Consider the following 22,401-nt stretch of genomic DNA (forward strand, 5'->3'; position numbering starts at 1 on the left):
CAACTTTTATCACAATCAAAACTTTTTGAATTCAAAAACCACTAAAGATCTAAAAACGTCCAAATACAGAAAAATATACACTGAAATATAATGAAATATGATTAATTGTTTAAGAAATGTAAAGTTGTAGTATGCGTATATACAATGGAATACAATGAAATATATCAGAAACTGTTTCATAAATTAGAAATACAAAATGCAGAAATACATTGAAATACAACGAAATACAAAAGTCGTGAAAACAAAGTGTAGTAAAAATAGGCTCTATATTTGGAACATTCACTATATTTACACCAAAAAAAGATAAATACATTGAAATATAGCGAAATAATATACTGAAAATTAAATATATTGTTTGTTAATACATAGAAATATACTGAAACATTTTATCAAACACTTGGTGGGCATGAAGTTCCACAACTCTCATCAATGGTGTTCTCATGGGAAAGAAGCGAGTCGTCTCGGATTGTTACAAAAAGGACGTTATTCGGAGATGAAGACTTTCAATTGGACTAGTTAATAAAGTTTCACTCTGTCATCCTTCATCGTTGTCAGAGCTCTTTTTTTCACTCCGTCATCGATCATGGCTCTTTTTAATAAAGCTTCACTCCGTCATCGACCATGGTTGCTGCTACTTCTGTAGGATTCTTCTGATTTATAAGAGAAAATGAGATCTAGGGTAGGTAATGGAACAGAGAGAGAAAGAGGGGCGAAGGAGAAAATAATTTTGATAGGTGAGAAAAAATTAATTTAAAAGACTAGGAGATGGAACGGAGAGAGAAAGAGGGGTGAGGGAGAAAATAGATTTGATAGGTGAGAGAAAAATATTTGGAAAAAAAAAAAGATTGTGGGTAACTGGGAGAAAGGTACCTTATTTTTAGGGAAATACATGCAGTTACAAAAACAAGTTATAGATGGTAATTTGATAAATAATTAAGCTACCAAATATAATTAAAAAAAAAGTAGCTATTACGAATAAATAAGTCTTAAAGGTAGTTATGGGCCGTAAATTTTCCAAAAAATAATGTAATGCATTTAACTCCATTACCCTTGAATCATCATGGTCATTGGTCAAGCCTACTAATGGACCGAGCTGATACTGGGTCTACAATTGGGCTGGGCCAAATGACGCACTGGAACGGGCAATCTTTCTTAAGCTTAGCCATAAAATTGCACGTTTTCCACTTAAAGTGGATTGGTCTTTAATTTTTGGTCCTTAAAATGGGTTGGTCTTTAATTTTCCCTTTAGCAACCTAACTTATGCCTAGTGAGGCATAAGTTCTTTAGAAACTGAACTCATGCCTGCGATTTATTTTTTTGTTATGAGAGACATAAATTAAAGATCAGCACAAAGTAAGGCCAAAAGTGCAAATGACCCGAATTTAGCTCCGTCTTCTTCCCCAGTTCCCTGGATATAATCATATAAGTATGACAAGGAAAATACTTACCAAATACCACACTATCTGTTTACATGAAAATACATTAGTTTACTAGGAACCACAGTAAGAAAACATACAATGTTGCCAGATTGACCGATTGAGTATAGGCCCGTGCACAAATCGGTTCAATCCAAATTTCCGAACCGATTCGAATCAATTCAGATAATACAATTCGACTTCGATTTACAAATTTGATTGTCAAATATTATGGTTTTTCGATTCGAATACGGTTGGGTATTACTTATATATCAAACCAACCGAACAAACCGAATTTGGTATATATCACTAATGACTAATAGTACTCTAATACACTTAATACTTTATATTTTATACCACAGGCCCAAATTCCAATATTTCGTAGACCTAATATTCTAATACAGAAATACACTCACTCCCTTTCAATATTGTCTTCTCTTCTCAAACTCACTCTCTCACAGGCTCCTAAATCCTATTACACTGTCTTTTCTTCTCAAGTGTTTTTCAAGGTAAAACATTAATTTTGTTTAGCTATATGCGGATTTGTATGCTTGCACAAGTTGTCAAACTCTTGTTTTGCTATTTATATGCTATTTTGCTTGCAAGTTTATGTTTTTTTCTCGGTTAATGTCTTGGTTATAGGGCCGCAAATTTAGGATCTCATTACTTTTGATTATGTTTGCTCTAAAACTGAAATGAAAATAGTTGTTTGTTTAAATTTCGAACAAGTCGATTTGTGTAACCGAATCGAAATAACAAAAACGAATCAAATTGAACCTGAAATGGATCGAGTTTGGTTGAGAATTTTAGAAAGTCGACATTCAAAATTTCAACTCGATAATGGCCAAAACCGAACCAAACCGATTCGTACACAGGCCTAATTGAGTGACAAATCTGCTTGTTGAATAATGTCTGCTTGCAATAATATGAACTTTATATGCATAATTTGCCTATTTCAAACTCCACGGCTCACTCATTAAGAAAACGATTAAACTCGTTCTAGCTCTAGTAAAATATTACTCCCTTTCTTTCAATATATGTGGCTTGCTTTGGGATACGAGGTCAAACTAACTAATGTTCGATGTAAGTTTGAACTAAAATATCTTCATTTTCTAAAAAATAATTTACATAGTTAAAAACTACGTAAAAGTAGTATAAGTCCCAATAACTAACATTTTTATTTTTTTTGAATAAATCTTGAAAGAAAATATTTTTGACTCTCCAAACACTAAGACACACAAATTGGAGCTGAGTGTGATGACCCGCCACATCATCATGCCACCTAGGCGCCATGTGGAACTATTTTTGCTATGTAGGAAGCTTATGTGGATGCTTACATGGAAAGGAGGCTAGCTTATGTGAGAAGTTCTAGAGAAATATGAAGATTTCTCATGGAAGACCTTAGAACCTTATGGAATTGCATGGAAAGTCCTTGGAATAATCTAGTTGTGTAGAGATTTCTAGAATAGGGGCTTATTTGTAAATATATAGGGACTTGTACAATAATTATTATCTACATACTAGTCCCTAGGTGAGTAGTATAAATAGGAGGGTCATTCATTTGTAAATCATCAAACAAAAAAATCAATCAAGTCTTCTTTAATAAAAAGCTTCCTTCTAGCAAATTTCTCTTGTCTCTATTCCCTTAGCGATCGTGAGTGTAGTAATCTAGGCTGACTTGGCATAGCAAAATCGTGAGCAAGTTGTGCAAGAACGTGAGCGAGTTGTCAAGTGCCGCACGTGCGCTTAGTTAAAGACTAAGGACGTGACAACGTGGTATCAGAGCGAAGGTTGCGACTAAGGGAATGACAAACGACGGAGAAATCAGCGCTGCTAAAACCCAAGCCAATGTCATCCAGGATGCCGCTGGCAAGAAGGGCCATAACAAAAAGAGGGTTGCCGCCAACAAGAGCCAGGAGGTGCTACCAGAGGTTGTGCCAAATGAAGGGCTTACATCCCAAGAACCATCTACCGTTGAGGCGAGCGAGGATAATGTGGAGGTCTTATCCGAGGACGTCTCGCTCGGTAAAGAGTGGGTTATGAAGGTTAATGTGGGGATGGACGCCATCGACACATTTGGCCAACGTTTGGGCAAGATGGAGGGAACTCTTAACGTTCTTGAGGGGCATACTCTTGAAGAGATTGAAAGCATCCAAAACGACTTGGAGGGGCGTATGCAGGCTGAGATTGAGGTAAAGCAAACCATCATTGCCTCAGAATGCAGACTCATGGAAGCATTGAGTACTATCGATGCCATGAAGGCAAACATAGTGCCACTCGAAGAGCAGGTCAGTGTTGGCGTGACCGAGGCAGCCAACAACGTTGTTGTGACGAGGAGGCTAAGATCGAGGCTCCCAAGCCACCAGTGTTCAAAGGGGTTCGTGATGCACAAGAGGTGGAGAACTTTCTTTGGCACTTGGAGAACTACTTTAGGCATGGCAAAGTGAGGGACGATGAGGCCAAGATCAACACCGCTGTGTTGTACCTATCAGAGACTGCCATGCTATGGTGGAGAAGAAAGGTCGCCAATGCTGAGAGAGGTCTATGCACAATTAGCACGTGGGATCAGTTCAAGAACGATTTCAAGCGACAGTTCTTACCAAGTAATGTCTTATACGAGGCAAGGCGCAAACTTAAAGAGTTGAAGCAAACGGGGAGCATACGAGACTATGACAAAGAGTTTACCACTCTTACGCTTCAAATTCCCAACCTCACCAATGATGCCTTAGTGTTCTACTTTATAGACGGGTTGCAAAATTGGGCTAAGCAGGAGTTGCAACGTCGTCAAGTCGCAGACATAGACCAAGCCATAGTGGAGGCCGAGTCTTTGATGGACTTCAGGCATGACAAGCACGACAAAGGCCAAGGCAATGAGTCAAGGGGTAGCGATGCCAAAGGTGGGGGAGACCGTGGCGAGAGCAAAGAGTCGCAACAACAATACTCCAAGACTCAAAATGCGAACAAGTTCAACGGCAAAAAGTCAAGTGGTTGTCAGGGCTATGCCGAAAAGAAGGTGCCGAATGAGAAGAAGGGATGCTACCTATGCGGAGGGCCACACAGCTTCAAAAATTGTCCTGACCTGAAGAGCCTTAGTGCTATGGTGCGTGAAAGTCACGAGCAGACGCAAGCACAGAGTACGGGAATCGCACAGTTGGGGATGATTAGACAATGTGGCGCTGTTACAAAGCAAGATAGTCAAACCAACAATAATAAAAACCAGTACATGGATCTCACCATCAACAACAAGCCCGCTTGTGCACTGGTAGACACTGGGGCGACTCATAATTTTGTGACCGAGGCTGCAGCGAAGAGACTAGAGTTGAAGCTCGCTCCAATTAATGCCCTCGTCAAGACCGTGAATGCTAATTGGGCGATTGGAAAGGTACGACAAACTTTACCGCCACTACTATGGATATCTTTGACATTGTTTTGGCGCAAGAATTCTTTACACATTGCCACGCGATGATCGATCCCTACCTCCAACGTCTCTTAGTCATAGAGCGAGAAGGCGCTTGCATGGTGCCTACAGTGACTATGTCGCATGGACAGGGTCATGCACAACTTTCAGCTATGCAGCTTGTCAAGGGGCTCAAGAAAGAGGAGCCAACATTTATGGCAACCATTACAAGTTTGGAGGAAGCTAATGATACCCAAGAGACACCACCGTCTTGGATAGATAATTTGCTAGAGGACAACAAAAATGGTATTTCCAAAGAGCTACCTAAACACTTGCCTCTTAGGCGTGAGCTGGATCACAAGATTGAGTTGGAGCATGAACCGGGAAAGGGTCAAGTCATGCACCGACTACCGTCACCGCCTCCCACGATAGGGAGATTGAAGCTATCATTGACTACCAGGCCAGGCGAAAACAAGGGCAAGAAGCCACTGCCATTGTCCTCGTGCATTGGAAAGGACAATCACCGGAAGAGGTCACATGTGAACGATACGAAGACTTGTGACAGTTTAAAAACAAGAGTCGAGAGTTTAAGCAGCAACAGTGCGCCGCGGTCGTCGCAACATCAGGTGGGGGAGAGTATGATGACCTGCCACATCATCATGCCACCTAGGCGCCACGTGAAACTATTTTTGCTATGTAGGAAGCTTATGTGGATGCTTACATGGAAATGAGGCTAGCTTATGTGAGAAGGTTCTAGAGAAATATGGAGATTTCTCATGGAAGACCTTCGAACCTTATGAAATTGCATGGAAAGTCCTTGGAATAATCTAATTGTGTAGAGATTTCTAGAATAGAGGCTTATTTGTAAATATGTAGGGACTTGTACAATAATTATTATTTACATACTAGTCTCTAGGTGAGTAGTATAAATAGGAGGGTCATTCATTGTAAATCATCAAGCAAAAAAATCAATCAAGTCTTCTTTAATAAAAAACTTCCTTCTAGCAAATTTCTCGTCTCTATTCCCTTAGCGATCTTGAGTGTAGTAATCTAGGCTGACTTGGCATAGCAAGATCGTGAGCAAGTTGTACAAAAACGTGAGTGAGTTGTCAAGTGCCGCACGTGCGCTTAGTTGAAGACTAAGGACGTGACATGAGGGAGTATTATAATCTACATTTCCTGTAATAATAAGATCTCAAAATAGTACAAAAGGACCCATCCTTTCAAATCTTTTAGTTGACTGCCCAAATTCCAGGTTTGGTTTATCCACTCATCTTATATGCCAACTCATTGACCTACAAGGAAAAAATCACTAACATTTGTTTTGATCGGAGCCATGTTGGACTCGAGCCATAAGAGTTTGAAAGTCTACACTTGACGTTCAAAGTCCAATTGAATCTGTGTTTAAAAGCTGGCCCATAAAAATGACGTTTGCAACTTTTAGCTATGGGAAAAAAATGGTTCATTTCCTTTGTTCCTTTTTGCTAGTGATAAGGGAAATAGAAGGGACCCTAACTGGGACCCTTAGCTAGCCACCATAAACACATAAAGTAAAGCTAAACACAGAAGGCCTAAATTACTAAGACCTTGTGGCTTGTGGTCTCTCATGTCTCAATCCTTATTTTTCCATCTTTTTCTGCTTTATGCTAGTTTATCAACTCACAGAACAGACAACAAGAAAAGGAACGAATGATGACAACCATATTAGGACTAGGAGAGACCAGATGTGACTCAACCAATCATGCCTCTAGCACAAAACATAAACTATAAGCTGGAAAGACATTCCAAGAAGGAAAAATCCAGTGAACTTTTTTTTCTTTGTGTTTTCCTTTCATTATATGATGATAGGAGGATACTTTATCATTAATCAAAGAACGATTAAATTTGCATTGCTACAAAGTATCTACACGAGGGATTGCAGCATCTACTATATTAAACAGCCTCTTTTACATTTTTATGAGATGGAAAGAATTTTCATTACCTAGTCTTACTGTTGCTATTACTGCTGGAACGTACCAATGTTGACAGAATTTCCGTGAACTGAGGACGATTTGAAGGACAACTGTCCCAACACTTTATCATAAGAGATCTCAAAACTTGTGGGCAATCCTTTGGAATTTCAGGTCTAAGGCCACAAGCAGCAATTCCAACAGCAGCTTGTACTGGCGAGTAAGCAGAATACGCTACCTCGCCAGCCACCAATTCCCACATAATCATTCCAAAACTATATACATTACTCATCCAAGTCTCTCTAACACTTTCAGGGTCACCTGCAATTATCTGTTACAACCAAAAACATGGTTAAATGTGAAAAATATTGATTTTATCATTCCTTGTGCATAAAAGCAAACAGCTCATTGTGCATACTTCCTTGATAAACAACAACCAGATCTGAGCATACATTAACATCAACGTCCGCGGCAGGCAAGTTGTTAGACACCATATAATAAGATTACTTTATTCAAAAACTAGCATGTTCTGCAACTGTTAATTATTTCTTTAAAACGATTAGCTTCAATTTCGTCCTCGTGATATCTGATCTGGCATATTTAATTAATAAGAATTATTATTTTGGTCCCTCCACTAACAAATTTTTGAAACTTTAATGGATTGTTTACTTTAAATAAGAAATAGAAGTATCTAATAACTCTCTTCCCATAAAAGAAGTAGACATATGGTTTTCTTTTTAGCGCATGGACCAACTTAGATGTTTAGTAGGATATTACAAAGAACATAATTGGAATTAGCTAATATCACAATTTCCTCTAAAAGACTTGAATAAATTCATTTGAAAATTGTCCCCAGAAACAGAAAGGGAAAAAAACTGTAGCGCCAGAATGATAGTATTACTCTACCAAACATAATGCATCTTCAATTATAAGTGGGTTCCACTAAGAGAAATCAAAACGGAATTGTTTGCTAGAATAAAAACCAAAAGTACATAATCATGCAGCAGAACATAAGTGCTAAGTCCATAAAGCAAATAAAGCAAAAGCAAATATGATAACATGCTGCGCATGCTCAAAAATCATGCCAGGATTAGTGGCACCGTTTTTATTAGTAGATAACCATCAAAAGGCCTACTTAAATATATTTAATCTGATGAAGACATTGTTATGCTTCAGAATAGTAACGAAAATCAGAACTTCTCTCCTCTTTAAGAACAATTAAGCTTCTCAAGAAAATTGTAGATGACACTTTGTGGCCATTCTAAGAATGGGATATCCAAAGGACTGTAGAATATCACACGCCATGCCACTAAAATTACGGCTAACATCTTTCTGACAAATCTACTATCTCCATTCTGTTAAGATGCTGTCGAATTAAAGAGTGTAGTCCAATGAAAGCGGGATCACATTGTTATGTAACGCCCTAAATTTTACTGGATGACCTATCAATATGTAGTCTTGAAACCATCACCTAAAGATGCACTTCGCAACATATGAAAAATAGTTTCTTATACTTCAAATATTACAAAAGTTCCTCCACTTATGTTTAACTTTTAATTGATAAAACAAATCTCATCTGAAGTCCTCTGCCAGAAAAGGAACAATAGATCCCAATACTTTTCCCCCTCAATCTAGCACTACTCTCAAACTGTAATGCAATCTGAGAGCTAACCACAAAATAACGTTTGTACAAATCCCAAGATAGGCTTTTTCAATATATTTCCAAAAACTTTACTGAATATTCCAGAATAAAGAGACATATGAATGTATATATATGGATCAAATAGGATGCAGCAGAGAACAAACCTCAGGAGCTAGCCATCTATAACCATCAGTCTCATACTCCATGGCCTCGTCAATACTCCTGCAAGCAGCTACTATGCCCATATCACCCAAGCAAACATTCCCATTTTTGTCTAATAAGATCCTCTGAGTATTGAGATCTCTATATGCAACTCCATGATCATTCATGAACTTGATTCCTTCAGCTACATCAGTGGCAATCCTTATTATTTCTTTAGTTTGGAGTTTCTTTTTCTTTAGCAACAAGTCATAAACTGATCCACCTTCCATCAACTTAGTCAGAACACACAAGCCATGATTTTCATTGATGCAAACACCGAAGAACTGCAATAAACTCTTGTGGCCGCAAGTCATCAGCTCCAACAAATCTTTTCGAAGCACAAACTCATACGCAATTCCTTTGTCACACCCCCTGAGCTTCTCAATCGTAACTTTTTTCCCCTTGTATACCCCTTTGAATGTACTAGGTCCAATCTGATCAATGAACTCAAGATTATCAGAGCTCAATAACCACTTTCCAATCTCTTCCCCACCAGATAATACAGTCTGCCATTCATCCACCGAGACTGTAAACAAAGAAGTAGGTAGAGGCATTTGAAGCTGGACCTTTGGGCTCGAATTCTCGAACCCATTTCTGTAAGTTGGCTGCCCAGAGTCCTCTTCGATGTCTCCATATTCTCTGTTCTTCGTGTTCTCTTCTTGATTCCCACAAAGCCCAAACGGTAGCTTCTTCATTGAAGTAGATTTTGGCTTCTTAATGGAGGATTTAAGAACATTCTCGATACGAGCTTTAAACATTTTTTCTTTCCCAGATTGAACCAAAAGCATCACAACCCCCAATGTAAAACCTTTCTTTTCAAAAATCTGTATCTTTTTACAGCAAATTGAGGCACTGTCGAGCGCCCCGGACATTGCTGGCCACGAAATAGCGGAGTTACATGCAAATGTCAACTTGAAAATCGATCCTTGGACTTCATCATCAGACACCTCTTGTATCATAATGGCTGGGTGGTCCTCTGCGGATGCCTGCTCTATCAATCTAATATGTAGAAATACATCCTTCATTTCAAATCCAGCTTGCCCATAGCTATCAAAAACAAGCCAAGTATATAAGAAAACGCCAAGACCAAAACAATCAGCACCATAGCCAAGAAAATTTTGATGGTGGCACACAAAAGGAAAATATCTAGGTTGTGGCTGTTCAACTGAACAGTGTTTTTGGTCCAAACCACATAGACGTAACAACAAAAAGTCAACTACTACTATGTAACAACAATAAGTCAATTACTACTACTTGCATGTCCCAATCTCAAACTAGTTGGAATTAATCAAATGAATTCTCAATAATCATTCCACTCCATTAAGCCATTTTCATTTTTATGCTCATGAATCAGGAGTGGCAAACAGGCAGGTCGGATCGGATATGGGTGGGTCAAAACCAGGTTAAACAAAAAAGGATAAAATATCCGACCCGACCATATTTAACATGGATAAAAGATGGGTTAACCAATGGATTATCCATATTATCCATCTGGATATCCATTTTTTTAAGTGGATCATGTCCTTATTTCATCCATTTTAAAAAGTCAGTTATCCAACACATATCTAATGTGTCGGATTGGATTGTTACCTTTTTTTTATTACCATTTTGCCAGCCCTACTCATGATCATGTTACATGTATATACAGTAGCGCAAACAGTGCAGGAGTTTTTTCAAAACCCACTAGTCAAACACTATATACAATATGTAAAAAAAAATAACTATAGCTAGAGTTAAACATACATCTAGAACTCACACTCTTAAGCTCACAACCAGGATGTCTAAATCTTAGATCCACCAATGTGCATACACATGTAACAAACATTGTTAATAATCTTAATATATATTCAGTCTGAAAATCTCAAAGGACAGTGCAATAATAACGAGTTTATTACACTACTAAGAAAAAAAAAAAGAGTATATAGAAACACTAAACCTGAGTGGAAAAGAGTCATAATGCTTGCGAATATTAGAAACAAGCTTCTCAGGAAGTTGACTACCAGGATAAAGCTGAGTCAATCCCCTTACTACACTTCCCCATACGTGCTTCCTACACGTCTCAACCCGGTCCGGATTCGGGTTCGGGTCACGACCCGATTCAATGTTAAGCGAGTTTTTCAACGACGCAATGGCTTCCGATACGTTACGGCTAAGCCGTTGCAGCCGCTTCTGCATCGCCGAAGACTCTTTGCCGGAGCCGGTGGCTGAGCAGCCGTTTTCCGGCGGGGCTTCTGATCTGTCATTGTTCGACATTAGGATTTGTTCAACCATGTCTTCTTCCATACTTGCTCTACTGGACCAGCATTCTAATGCTGCTGACATGACTTGAAGTGTAATGGCAGATCCAGAATATCAGTGCTTGATGAACTTCTTAGATTTGAGTTGAAATGTGGATATATTTAATTATAGTAACTAGTTAGTTTTATGTATATAAGATTTGAGCAACAACTTTGAAGTTTGAACCTAGCTCGACTAGCTTGGAGTTCTAAAGTTTCTATAAAAGTGGACTTGAAAGTGAAAAGTTAATGTTGCTATATAGAGAGAGTGGGGGAATTCAACGAGTATTCCTCTGTCCCTATTTGTGTGCTAGAATTTCGAGAGTCCTCGACTTTAATTTATTTGTTTTAATTGATTTAGCATATAATTTAAAAAATAAAAAATTCTGTTTAAATCATAAATATGTCATGTAAGACGTTTAGGTAAGGAGTTACTACCTCTATTTTTTTTTAAATAGACTAAAAAGAGAAATTAAAATAAAATAGAAAGCGTATTATAATCACTATAATTAATAATTTAAATATCTAAAATTTATATGAAAAAGTTCATTCAATTCTCAAAGTTCAAACAACGCCACGAAATAAATTAAAATGAATGTGTTTCACTGGGCATGAAGTTTAAAAATTAAAGAAAACTTTTGAATTTTATAATTTAAAATAAATCATAAAAATTTGTGTGGCAAGAAATTATTTTGTTAAGAATAAATTCAAAAATTGAATTATTACTAATATAGAAAGATACTATTTTTTTTTAATTGATTAAAAATAAAATAGTGACACATAAAATTGAGACAAAGGACATATTACTATTTTTTGCATGTGATAGGGGAGTTTTTTGCGAGGGTGGGGAAATTAATAGGGCCGGTGACAAACAAGTGAATAGAAAGCGACGGCCGGTAGCGGTGAATGTGATGATAGTTGTGTCTGATTAAACATGGAAGTGTGATAATGATTTGTCATTCGGTGTCCTCGGAGATTGAAGCAACTCTTTGGGATGTGGACCTCAATTTGCTTTCTGATATTTTTGTACTTACGTAGAAAAGTAAATCATGTCATATGTAGTGTAGCTTAGTAGGTCATGTATTTTCTATTTTCATTTGTATGTGATTATATTACTGAAATAGAAATTTGATTGAAATAGATTTTAATATATTAGTGATTATGTTAGAAAAATTGTTGGAGTCTTTCTTTGTAACATTTTTAAATCCAAACAAGTCATGCTAAATGCTTGATTTCTCCCTTGTATGGAAAAGATTAAACTGAGTATCGATGGCAGAGAAAAAATTTAGACTTGAAGATGTTGTTTTTGGAGGACATAATTAAGGGTGGGTATCGTACAATATGATATGCTCTTGAAGGCTTCAGTTTTGGTAATTCGACTTTCGATTTTAAAAATAAAATATTGTTACCTACCAAACTAATTTAGTATTCTTTGTATTCTTGTATTTTTTGGTATTTTACAGTACGTTAAATCAGTAATCATAGTTTGTTCGACTTCAATTTACATATACTCGTATAATTAAAACTTATAACTCCAGCTTTTCAAAGAAATGTCTCAATTATAACCGTACTAACACCTTACACATATAGAAAAATACAAAAGAAAGTTCAGGCACCTCGCTTTGTTAATCAACTACGCAAAAAAAACATTTCAATCGATATAAATTATAGGGAAGTCTAATTTCCAAAGTTGACAAAATTAACCAAATCCTCAGCTAGAAACAAAATGGTATAAAATGAGATGTAATATGCAATTTTCTATTAAGACTACTATGAATTGTATATGTAACTAAATATGTATTCGGTATTTTGATATTTTTCTATGTAATATTACCGTACTTGATACTATTTTTTTAAAATACATGTCAAATATCATACCAAATATCGTAATAGTGAAATCACAGTATCAAAAATCTTGATTTCTATATGGTAAGCTGATACTTACCAAAGTCTCCACACCCTTAGGACATATAATGTCAAGCTTATCACATAAGAGAACGTACAATGTCATCCTCAGAAGGTTATAACTGAAAATTTAAGTATTTGCTTGAAGTCGATAAGTGTTAAACATATTTTGGAGAAAGGCAAAGTAATATACAGACTTTGTGGCTAATGAAGGTCACAAACATAAACAAGAGTATCTAATAACTTGAGAGAGTGCGCCATGGGAATAAAGTTTTCTCACTTGACAGATATAAATTGTATGGTATATGAGGAATTTTAAATATTTTGTTTAATCAATTTTTGGTGTACCCAAAAAAAGAAGATGAGAACTTGAGAAATGAAAAGATGGAGAGCGAGTGGGTGATGGTTTGGTATTTTGGAATGAAATGCGAATTCAAGTCCTCGTTGTGTTCCGATTTGTCTCTTTATTGTTGTTCAGTCTTTTGGTAATGTTAGACTAGGCACCATCACACTTGACTAGATGTGATAAAAAAAAAAATAGAGCAAATTGTATGATTGATCTTTAATTATGACCTAAATGTGTTTTTTTGACATTTGATCGGTTATCATGTCGCTCCTTTATGTCTTTCGCAAATGATGCCTTCCTTAGTTCCACATCTCTCACCATTATTCTTATCCCAACCACCACTCTACTAATTAAGTGTTTTCCTTGGCAACCGCTCAATTTCGCCAATTGTTACGCTTTGATTGATGCATTTCTCTTATATATGTCCTTGATCTTCCCAATGTATTAAAAAAAATTGATGGAACTCGTACTTATATTGACCAATTAATTTAAGTATTATAAATTAAAATAAGAATATATTAATCAATTACTTACTTGGCGTAAACATTGAAGGCAAGAACCGTTCATTCCGTCCAATTTATTTGCCATCTTCTCCACATATGTACCTGGTGTTAACTTTGAAGGCAAGAACCGTTTATTCCACCCAATTTATTTGCCATCTTCGCCACATTTGCAAATTGGGATCATCCTCCATTTATTTCGAAAATGTTCTTAGGCTCAACTTCTCATACTATATTCTAGCATAATAACTTAATTAATAATGATTAAAAAATAAACTATCAAAGGTCCGTCAAAAAGTATAAATAACATAATATAATAATATAAGTTGACATACTTCATGATGATGGAAGATGTTAATAAATAGCGAGCATATGCAAGATTTTGTACTAACAAATAACAATACTGATTTATCATCGTGATTTGACTTGCAAGTGAAATTGAGTTTCAAACTATGTTCATTTTAAGACTTCACTTTTTTATATTAAATTAACATTAATTTTGCATTAAACGGTACTCCTATTGTACATATGCATATATAATTTCCAAAAAAAATTACACTAATTTTTTCTCAATACCATGCCGGCTGACAACCCTTTCAAAACAAAGTCACCCAACTGTTGAAAATGTTTCTCAACCTTTGTCTTGTACTCCCAATTATTGATAAGTGATTCTCAACTCTTATGGTATTTTACTCTTTTATATGAGCTAAGAACCAAATTAAGCGGAGTTATAAGTGCAGGCTGCGACTAGAAAAGTGGCTCATTGTTAGCATGTTTGGTCAAGTTTTTGTGAAGTACCTTTTTAAAAATAAAAATAAAAACAAACACATTTTTAAAGAATTGACATGTTTGACTAGATTTTTAAGAATAAAATAAAAAAATTGAATAGTGACAAAAGATGTTTTTGAATGGTGATAAAAACCGTTCTTGATAAGCTAATTTTTTTTTTCTGTAGAAACCCTTTAAAACCTTACCAAACACAAATTGTTCTTTTGATTTTGGCAAAATTATCATTTTTAAAATGAATTAATCAAAAACTATTTTTGTGCACATTTTAGAAATTGGCCAAACAACCATGCAGTATTTTTTTCCCTCTCAGCTTTAGTTTTCTTCTTTTTGTCAAAAAAATAATTATAAAATTATTGTACCTTTAAACAAACTTACCCAGACGATGGAATCCCACACTTTAAAATTACATTTCACAATGTTTCCAGCAATGTTCCAATTATATCCCCGGAGTCCTAAAAGATTAACAAATATTAAGGTGTCATTCGATAAACGAATGATCAAATTCCTCAGTTCCTCTTCACTGATACTTATCCTTCTACTATCTTTTAACATCCGGACAATATTATTCGTGTCAATACACATCCAATCGTAACTTTTAAGATATTCACGGTAAATCATTTCAATGATGAAATCCAGATTTTCTTCAATCTGCTTTTCTTGTTCCATCGCTTACTCAATCTTTTGTTTAGGAGAAGAATATGATCTTGATTTTCTTTTTCTTTTTTTTTTCCTGAAATAGACAAGGGCAATAAGACATCATTAATTAATGAAATGAAAGAGTACATAGAGCTATGAAAATGTTAAAAAGGTCATAAATCTCAAAATGCACACTAAACTCTCTCACTCAGAAAAAATCTCTAATTAAATTATGATAAACGTATAGATTAAGAGAATGAACCGGAGTATTTGCATTCATTATTTTAATACAAGTTACAAGCAAAGAACACACTATCAAAAGCATAAGGTTTAGTTGCTATCACTAAAATATAACGGTCCGACAACTAAAAGCTGCAATTTCAAGTCTTATTCTACTAACTATTCCTTTCTTCCTTCAAATGATCTTTTGAATTTAAACGAAGAATTCTTTTGTTTCCATTTTTTATGTTAAAAGATAAGCATTCTATGTGAAAACTAGAAAAAAAAACATATGACTTGAAATTTGACTCTGGACAACTTAACACAATCAACCAACACAAATATTTCAAAAATACTTTTTTCTTTACCTTGGTGGGCGGTGGCAACGATGGTACTGGCGATGGAGAATTAATCAAAGTTTCTTCACCTATATCAAGTTCAAGCATTAAATAATCTCAATTGAGATTTTGATAGAGAAGAGAATGATTTAGAGGAATTCTTATCAGTAAGTGTCTTTTATATACTAAAGAAAACTGGTACCTACCTCGCAACCTCTCCATATCTCTTTGCATTAAATCTCATAACTGGTACATACCTCTTATTGCATACGCAGTATTAAAGATCTGCAACCTCTTCATATCTCTTTGCATTAAATCTCATAACTGGTACATACCTCTTATTACATACGGAGTATTAAAGATCTGCAACCTCTCTATATCTCTTTGCATTAAATCTCATAACTGATACCTACCTTTTATTGCATACGAAGTACTAAAGATCTGCAACCTCTCTATATCTCTTTGCATTAAATCTCATAACTAGTACCTACCTCTTATTGCATACAGAGTATTAAAGATCTGCAACCTCTTCATATCTCTTTGCATTAAATCTAATACCTACCATTACCGCCACCACAATAAAAAATAATTTTTAATCATAAAAAAGGGTGATAATAATAATAATAATAATAATAATAATAATAATAATAATAACAAAGAAATTAATAAGAAATTTGACTTCTCATTATGATAAAAATAGGTAAAATCCTATGATTAATAAATGAATAAAATAGATGCTCAATTAGGTCAATTGGAAGAGAGGAGGGACAAAATTGCGTGTCAATAGCTGCCCCTCTTTGCTCGAGAATAATGGAAGAATTGTCGAGAAAAGAAGTCGACATAGTAGTCAATTTTGTCTGACTAATGAAATGGTTTCGAGGGACCAGGATGTCACGACCCAGCCCCGTGGGCCATGACTAGTGCCCTAACTGGACACCCATATAGATTTACTCACTAGATCGACATATCAAAGACTTATTCAAATCTAGCATACGTTATTCTGAACAGATACTAAAAACAGACATCATCTTAAGCGGTCACCTGTACAGACATATCATACCAAAACCGGTAGGCTGGCGGAATACACATCACCCCGATATACATACATATACAAACATATGGGCCGTTTTGGCCATTATAGCAAACAGGACCGCTTAAGGCACAAATCACAAACATAATCGAACAAACATGACCCATGACCCACATACATGTCTACAGGCCTCTACAAACCATAACAGAAACATATGACGGGACAGGGCCCCGTCGTACCCAAATAGTCATATATACAGAACATGTATAACAGAAGGTATGTACCAAAAATATGCGCTCCGAATCAAAAGGAGTACTCCAAACAGCAGAATAAGTATCCTACACTGGCGGGTCACCTGAACGAACGTCTGCACCTGCGGGCATGAAACGCAGCCCCCGAAGAAAGGGGATCAGTACGAAATATGTACTGAGTATGTAAAGCATGAAATACAGTAATCCGAATCATAACTGAAGTGAGAAGTACAGAAAATGGATACAGAATTAGTATATCAAAACCTGTGCTAAAAATATATATATGCAAATAAAATCATGCATAGGGCTCAGGAACGTGGTCGCCACCCCGACGCTGGCGCCACCACACATCATACTCCAGAAGGTTTCAAATCTCCGTACAATCCCCGAACTTATCGTATCATCATATCATATCACAATATCAGAACATAGCATATGCCATATCACATCATAACGTTGTATATAAGTGGAACCCGACCCTATGGCGAGGCCTCGGGAATCGTAACACATCATACTGCCGAACATAACATAGTGCGCACAATCACAGAACCGGCCCGGGATCCGGCGAACGATGTAATAATAGTATGCACGAGCGGAGTAGTGAGGAAACCATATGCATACAAATAAATAAATTCTAAGACTCGACGAATAAATACATATATATATATATATACTGATATCATAAGGCTCAAAGTAAGTATCGAGTCAATCGGAATCAGTATACAAAAGTTGCGAGCTTTTGAATTACAAAACCTTCTAAAAACATTACATAGGTCATTTTTGAAAATTTAAGTATCATTCATATTAAGAAGCTTTCAAATAACATTATAGATCAAATCAAACGGAGACTTATGACCATATTTACTTATCAAAGCATTCATCAAAGACTTTAGTCATCTCGGTTATCATTCGAACAACATTCGGAAACATAACGACTAGAATCTTCAAACATCATAATTACGTATCAAGCTATATAGAATAGCTTATGGAAGTCGAAGATGTTGGCCAACCTAGAGGCTCTAAGAATGAGATTTTCTTTATAAGCATACATATACATTTTTGTCCATTGCAAAGGGATCATGCCAAAAGAAGGGAAGGTAAGCTTTACATACCTCAATCGCTCGCTAACCAAATCCCGACTCAAGTCTCGGGCTCTCCAATATCTACAATAATATTATCAATTACCAAATATTAGCTACAAGTACTTAGAAATCCAATTCTAACTAGTACTTGTCTACAGAAATTTCGGCAGCATCTCCCCTGTAAATTCAACATCCCCGAGAATTTAACTCGGCCAAATTCATCAACAACCATACCAACAATACCAACAACCATACCAATAACATCAAAAAACAATTTAAAACGCATTCCAACACTAGTAACCTTCCTTTCTACATAGTTCATCATTATTCAATTCAACTACGTATTTTCAAGCCGATTCCAATGTTCACATATTCATTACTAATTCAAGATCAACCAAATACAATTCAAAAGCATTTCATACAATTCTACAAAATATTCAATAACCCCTCTAGCACCATATTCCACTCGGAATCTCCACAAATGTGACAAGGTCACAACGTCGCATTTTCTTCTTCCAATTTCATCAACAACAACAACAATTTGCACCTTAACAACTCCATTCCCATAATTACATAAAACTATAATAAAATCACATAATTTCCTACAACAACTTACAACTAATTTTCATGCCAATCTTGAACCATTGTTCTTCCATTTACATCACAAGGCCACAACACCATAATTAACATACTAAATAAATTTAATTCCTCTTCCTTCACTACACCCACACACACGGCCACACACCCACAACACACAAATTTCATACTTCACATTCATTTCCATATACTACAATATATATATATATATATATATATATATATATATATATATATATATATATATATATATATATATATATATATATATATATATATGTCTTCCATAACAAAAAAAAAAAAAATAATAATAGAATTTTTACCTTTTCTTCAAATTCTTCACTTGCCACCAAAGTGATTTTCTTGCCTCGAAAATTATACCACGTTGAAGAGGATCTTGAACTTAGTAGGAATACTAGAAAATTACAATTTTTGGATCAAAGTTGGAAGCCCTCAATTTTTTTCTTTCTTTTTTTCTTTGGCCGAAGGCCTTTCTTTTTTTTTCTTTCTCCTCTCTTGTTTTCTTGGTTGTTCTTGAAACTTCTTGCAAATGAAGACTTGTGACCCTTTTTATTATTTAACACATGGATTAATTTAACACTTGGGCTTGGGCCCCTTTTTTTTTACCATGGCCGGCCACCACACACACATTGGGCCTCATATTTTTTTTTCCAAGCCCAATTACCTTGGTTAATATTTTATAAGTCATGAAACTATTTTTTCCAAAATTTCTATTTTGCCCTTGGTCTTCCTCCATATTTTCGCGTCAATATTTTTATGAACAACATATATATTAAATAAATCAAAATATGACCTTATTTCTTACAAGTCACAATTATTTCGAATTTTCCGAATATGCAAAAATACGGGATATAACACAGGAGGAGTAAAATGGAGTTGTAAAAGATGTTGTGGCTGAGACTTCAGTTTCAAGTCGCCTACATAGCTCGGGTTTTATGAAAATCAGGCCGTGTGTAGTTCTTGATTTAAGGACGGATGAAATCCCTAAAAGAAATTGATGATATTGGATTTGGGTGCGATGTAAAAGTGGTACAAATTAGCAAGAACGAAAATACATACGCTATAACGGAAAGTATGAAAATGCATACGAATGTTGCTTTGGTGTCAAGTTGAAGTAGTATAGGGATAGAAATGAATTGAAGGATAGGCTTGAAATGTGGAAACGAAAGTGAAAAGTTCAGCATGATGAAAGATCTATTCTTGTGATGTGTCTCGCACCTGCAAACTTTATATTACTGGATAAAAATGGTTAGCCAACAAATAAATTAAAAACATGATGAAAGATAGTGGTGACAACATATTTTAAAAAAAAAAGCGTATCTGTTTTGAGGAGGTAATGCTTCGCCTGTGCAAATCCGAAGAGCATTGCTTGGCGATATACTCTTTTCAGATGCCTGCATCCCCATAGTCTGGCCCTGCTCCGGAGTCCGTATCCCCGCTCAAGTCTAGGAACCACCTGGAGTAGTGGCACCGCCCACAGCACGCTGGACATCAAGATGAAGGAGTACACGAGCCATGACGTCCTGAAATACTAGGTCGAGGTTTCTCCTTGGCGACATTTTGGATCAAAATGAAGAAGAGATGAAAATATAGTTATAAAGATTGCAAGTTGGAAGAGGAAGAGGTGTGGGTGTTGAATTTATAGGAATGAAAAGGTGTAGAGGTGTGGTTTCGTGCTTTAATGATCCATTGTGTCGATTGGTGCAATGAACTATTAAATCACTTCATATTACGAGTTGATTTGATGATGGGAAAATGAACTGTTGGAGTTTATTATTTAACAGATAGTAGGTATGCAAATTTGAGCTACAAATTGGGGTAAGGGGCTCGACACCGGGTTTCGGGACTAGCATACTTGGAGCTAGTGCAATCGGCTTTGGGTAAGATCAATTGATGGGATTACTTAGAGTTCTCCGATAAGCAAGAATTCGTTCAAGCAAAAGGAAATCATGATGGGACTTGTGGCGTGTGTCTGTGTGTTTCTAAGGAATCGTGGTGCGAGGAACGACTTAGAACATGTGAAAGAAAGGTTAGAGGAATCAGAATATCTTACCGGTTTAGAGTGGGTTATGTTTTGTGGCTATACTATGAGATTGTGCTATTTGGGGAATGTTTATGGGACCTATCGATTGCGTATAGAAGTGTGGTTATATCAAATAGAGGATTCAAGCAAAGACAGTTCTTATATTTGGAAATCAGTTGTGTAAGAAATTTTGAGTATGGAAAATATGGAAATTTGGGTTTTTGATCTAAGATAAAGTAAGTTTGGGTTGATAAGATGAACGAATGGTGCTATCACCGTAATTCTTGCATGTGGAAGCTTCCATGTGGGTTTAAAAGAAGATTCCTCGGTTATAGTCAGCTTCGTACTCTCTTTCTTTGTTCAAGGACAAACAATTGTTTAATTGGTATCTGATGCAATGACCCATTTAGTCGTTCCACCCAATTTATTTGCCATCTTCTACATTCTGTAACCGATGTAAACATTGAAGCAAGAACCATTGATTCCGCCCGATTTATTTGCCCTCTTCTCCACATTTGCAAATTGAAAGCTTCCTCCATCTATTTCAAAAAATGTTCTTAGCAGTGGCGGAGTCAGGATTTTCGCCTAGGAGGTTCAAAAACAGTGTTTTTTTTTTTTGCCGAGGGAGTTTGGATGAACACCCTCGGCATAGTGTGGCTCTGCCGCTGGTTCTTAGACTCAGCTTCTCATACTATATACTCGATGTGACTCTAGCATAATAACTTAATTAATACTGATTAAAAAATACACAATCAAAGGTCCGTCAAAAAGTATAAATAACATAATATACAAATATAAGTTTACATACTTCATGATGATGGAAGATCTTAATAAACAGTGAGCATATGCAAGATTTTGTACTAACAAATAACAATACTGATTTATCATCATGATTTGACTTGCAAGTGAAATTGAGTTTCAAACTATGTATTTTAAGACTTCACTTTTTATATTAAATTAACATTAATTTTGCATTGAACGGTACTCCTATTGTGTACATATGCATATGTAATTTTCAATAAAAATTTACACTACTTATATAAGGAATTTTTTCTCAATACCATGCCGGATGACGACCCTGTCACGACCCAACCCCGTGGGCCGCGATCAGTGCCCTAGCTAGGCACCTATACGTACCCGATACCCAAATTAGCATATTATCAGAATAATAATATAATAATAACATTAGTGGATGCTACAGAATTTAGCCGAAGAGCAGACTTGGCACACAGAAGCCGATAAGGCTATCATAAAACAAAACATCCCAAACATATGTACAGAACCCACACAGATGTATCCACAGACCTCTACAGAACATATCATAATCATAAGACGGGACAGGGCCCCGTCATACCCTGAACAAAGTACATATCCAGATAGCAGTGACAGACTGTACCAAAAGATGGGCTCTGTAGAAGAGAGCGCCCCAAAATAGCAGAAATGGGATCCTAAACGTGCGGATCAGCAAACCTGTCGTCTGTACCTGCGCGGCATGAAAACGCAGCCCCCGAAGAAAGGGGGTCAGTACGAAATATGTACTGAATATGTAAAGCGGAATCACAGAAGTCAAATCATAATGATTACAGAAAATGGGTACAAAATCCAGAGTGTCAAATGCATATTTCCAAATTCATCAATGGTCATCACAACTAACAACCAAACAACTTCATTTCCTTAATGTCGGAAAAACCATACTAAAATGACATAAGTTTCTACATTCCAATTCAATACAAACTTATATCATTCTAACTTCATTTACATATCAAGCATTACAACAACACTCC

General features: G+C 36.0%; 1 protein-coding gene across 1 annotated transcript; it reads right to left on the bottom strand.

Moving 5' to 3' along the window:
- Positions 1-6,528: 6,528 nt before the first annotated feature.
- Positions 6,529-11,190, bottom strand: LOC132606391 (uncharacterized). Its single transcript, XM_060319850.1, has 3 exons — positions 10,541-11,190; positions 8,568-9,651; positions 6,529-7,092 (listed from the first exon to the last, which is right to left on the bottom strand). The coding sequence occupies exons 1-3, from the start codon at positions 10,924-10,926 to the stop codon at positions 6,790-6,792; spliced, it is 1,773 nt and encodes a 590-aa protein (XP_060175833.1). The 5' UTR covers positions 10,927-11,190; the 3' UTR covers positions 6,529-6,789.
- Positions 11,191-22,401: the final 11,211 nt, after the last annotated feature.

This window comes from Lycium barbarum, chromosome 1, assembly GCF_019175385.1.
Source record: "Lycium barbarum isolate Lr01 chromosome 1, ASM1917538v2, whole genome shotgun sequence".
Taxonomy (NCBI): Eukaryota; Viridiplantae; Streptophyta; class Magnoliopsida; order Solanales; family Solanaceae; genus Lycium; species Lycium barbarum.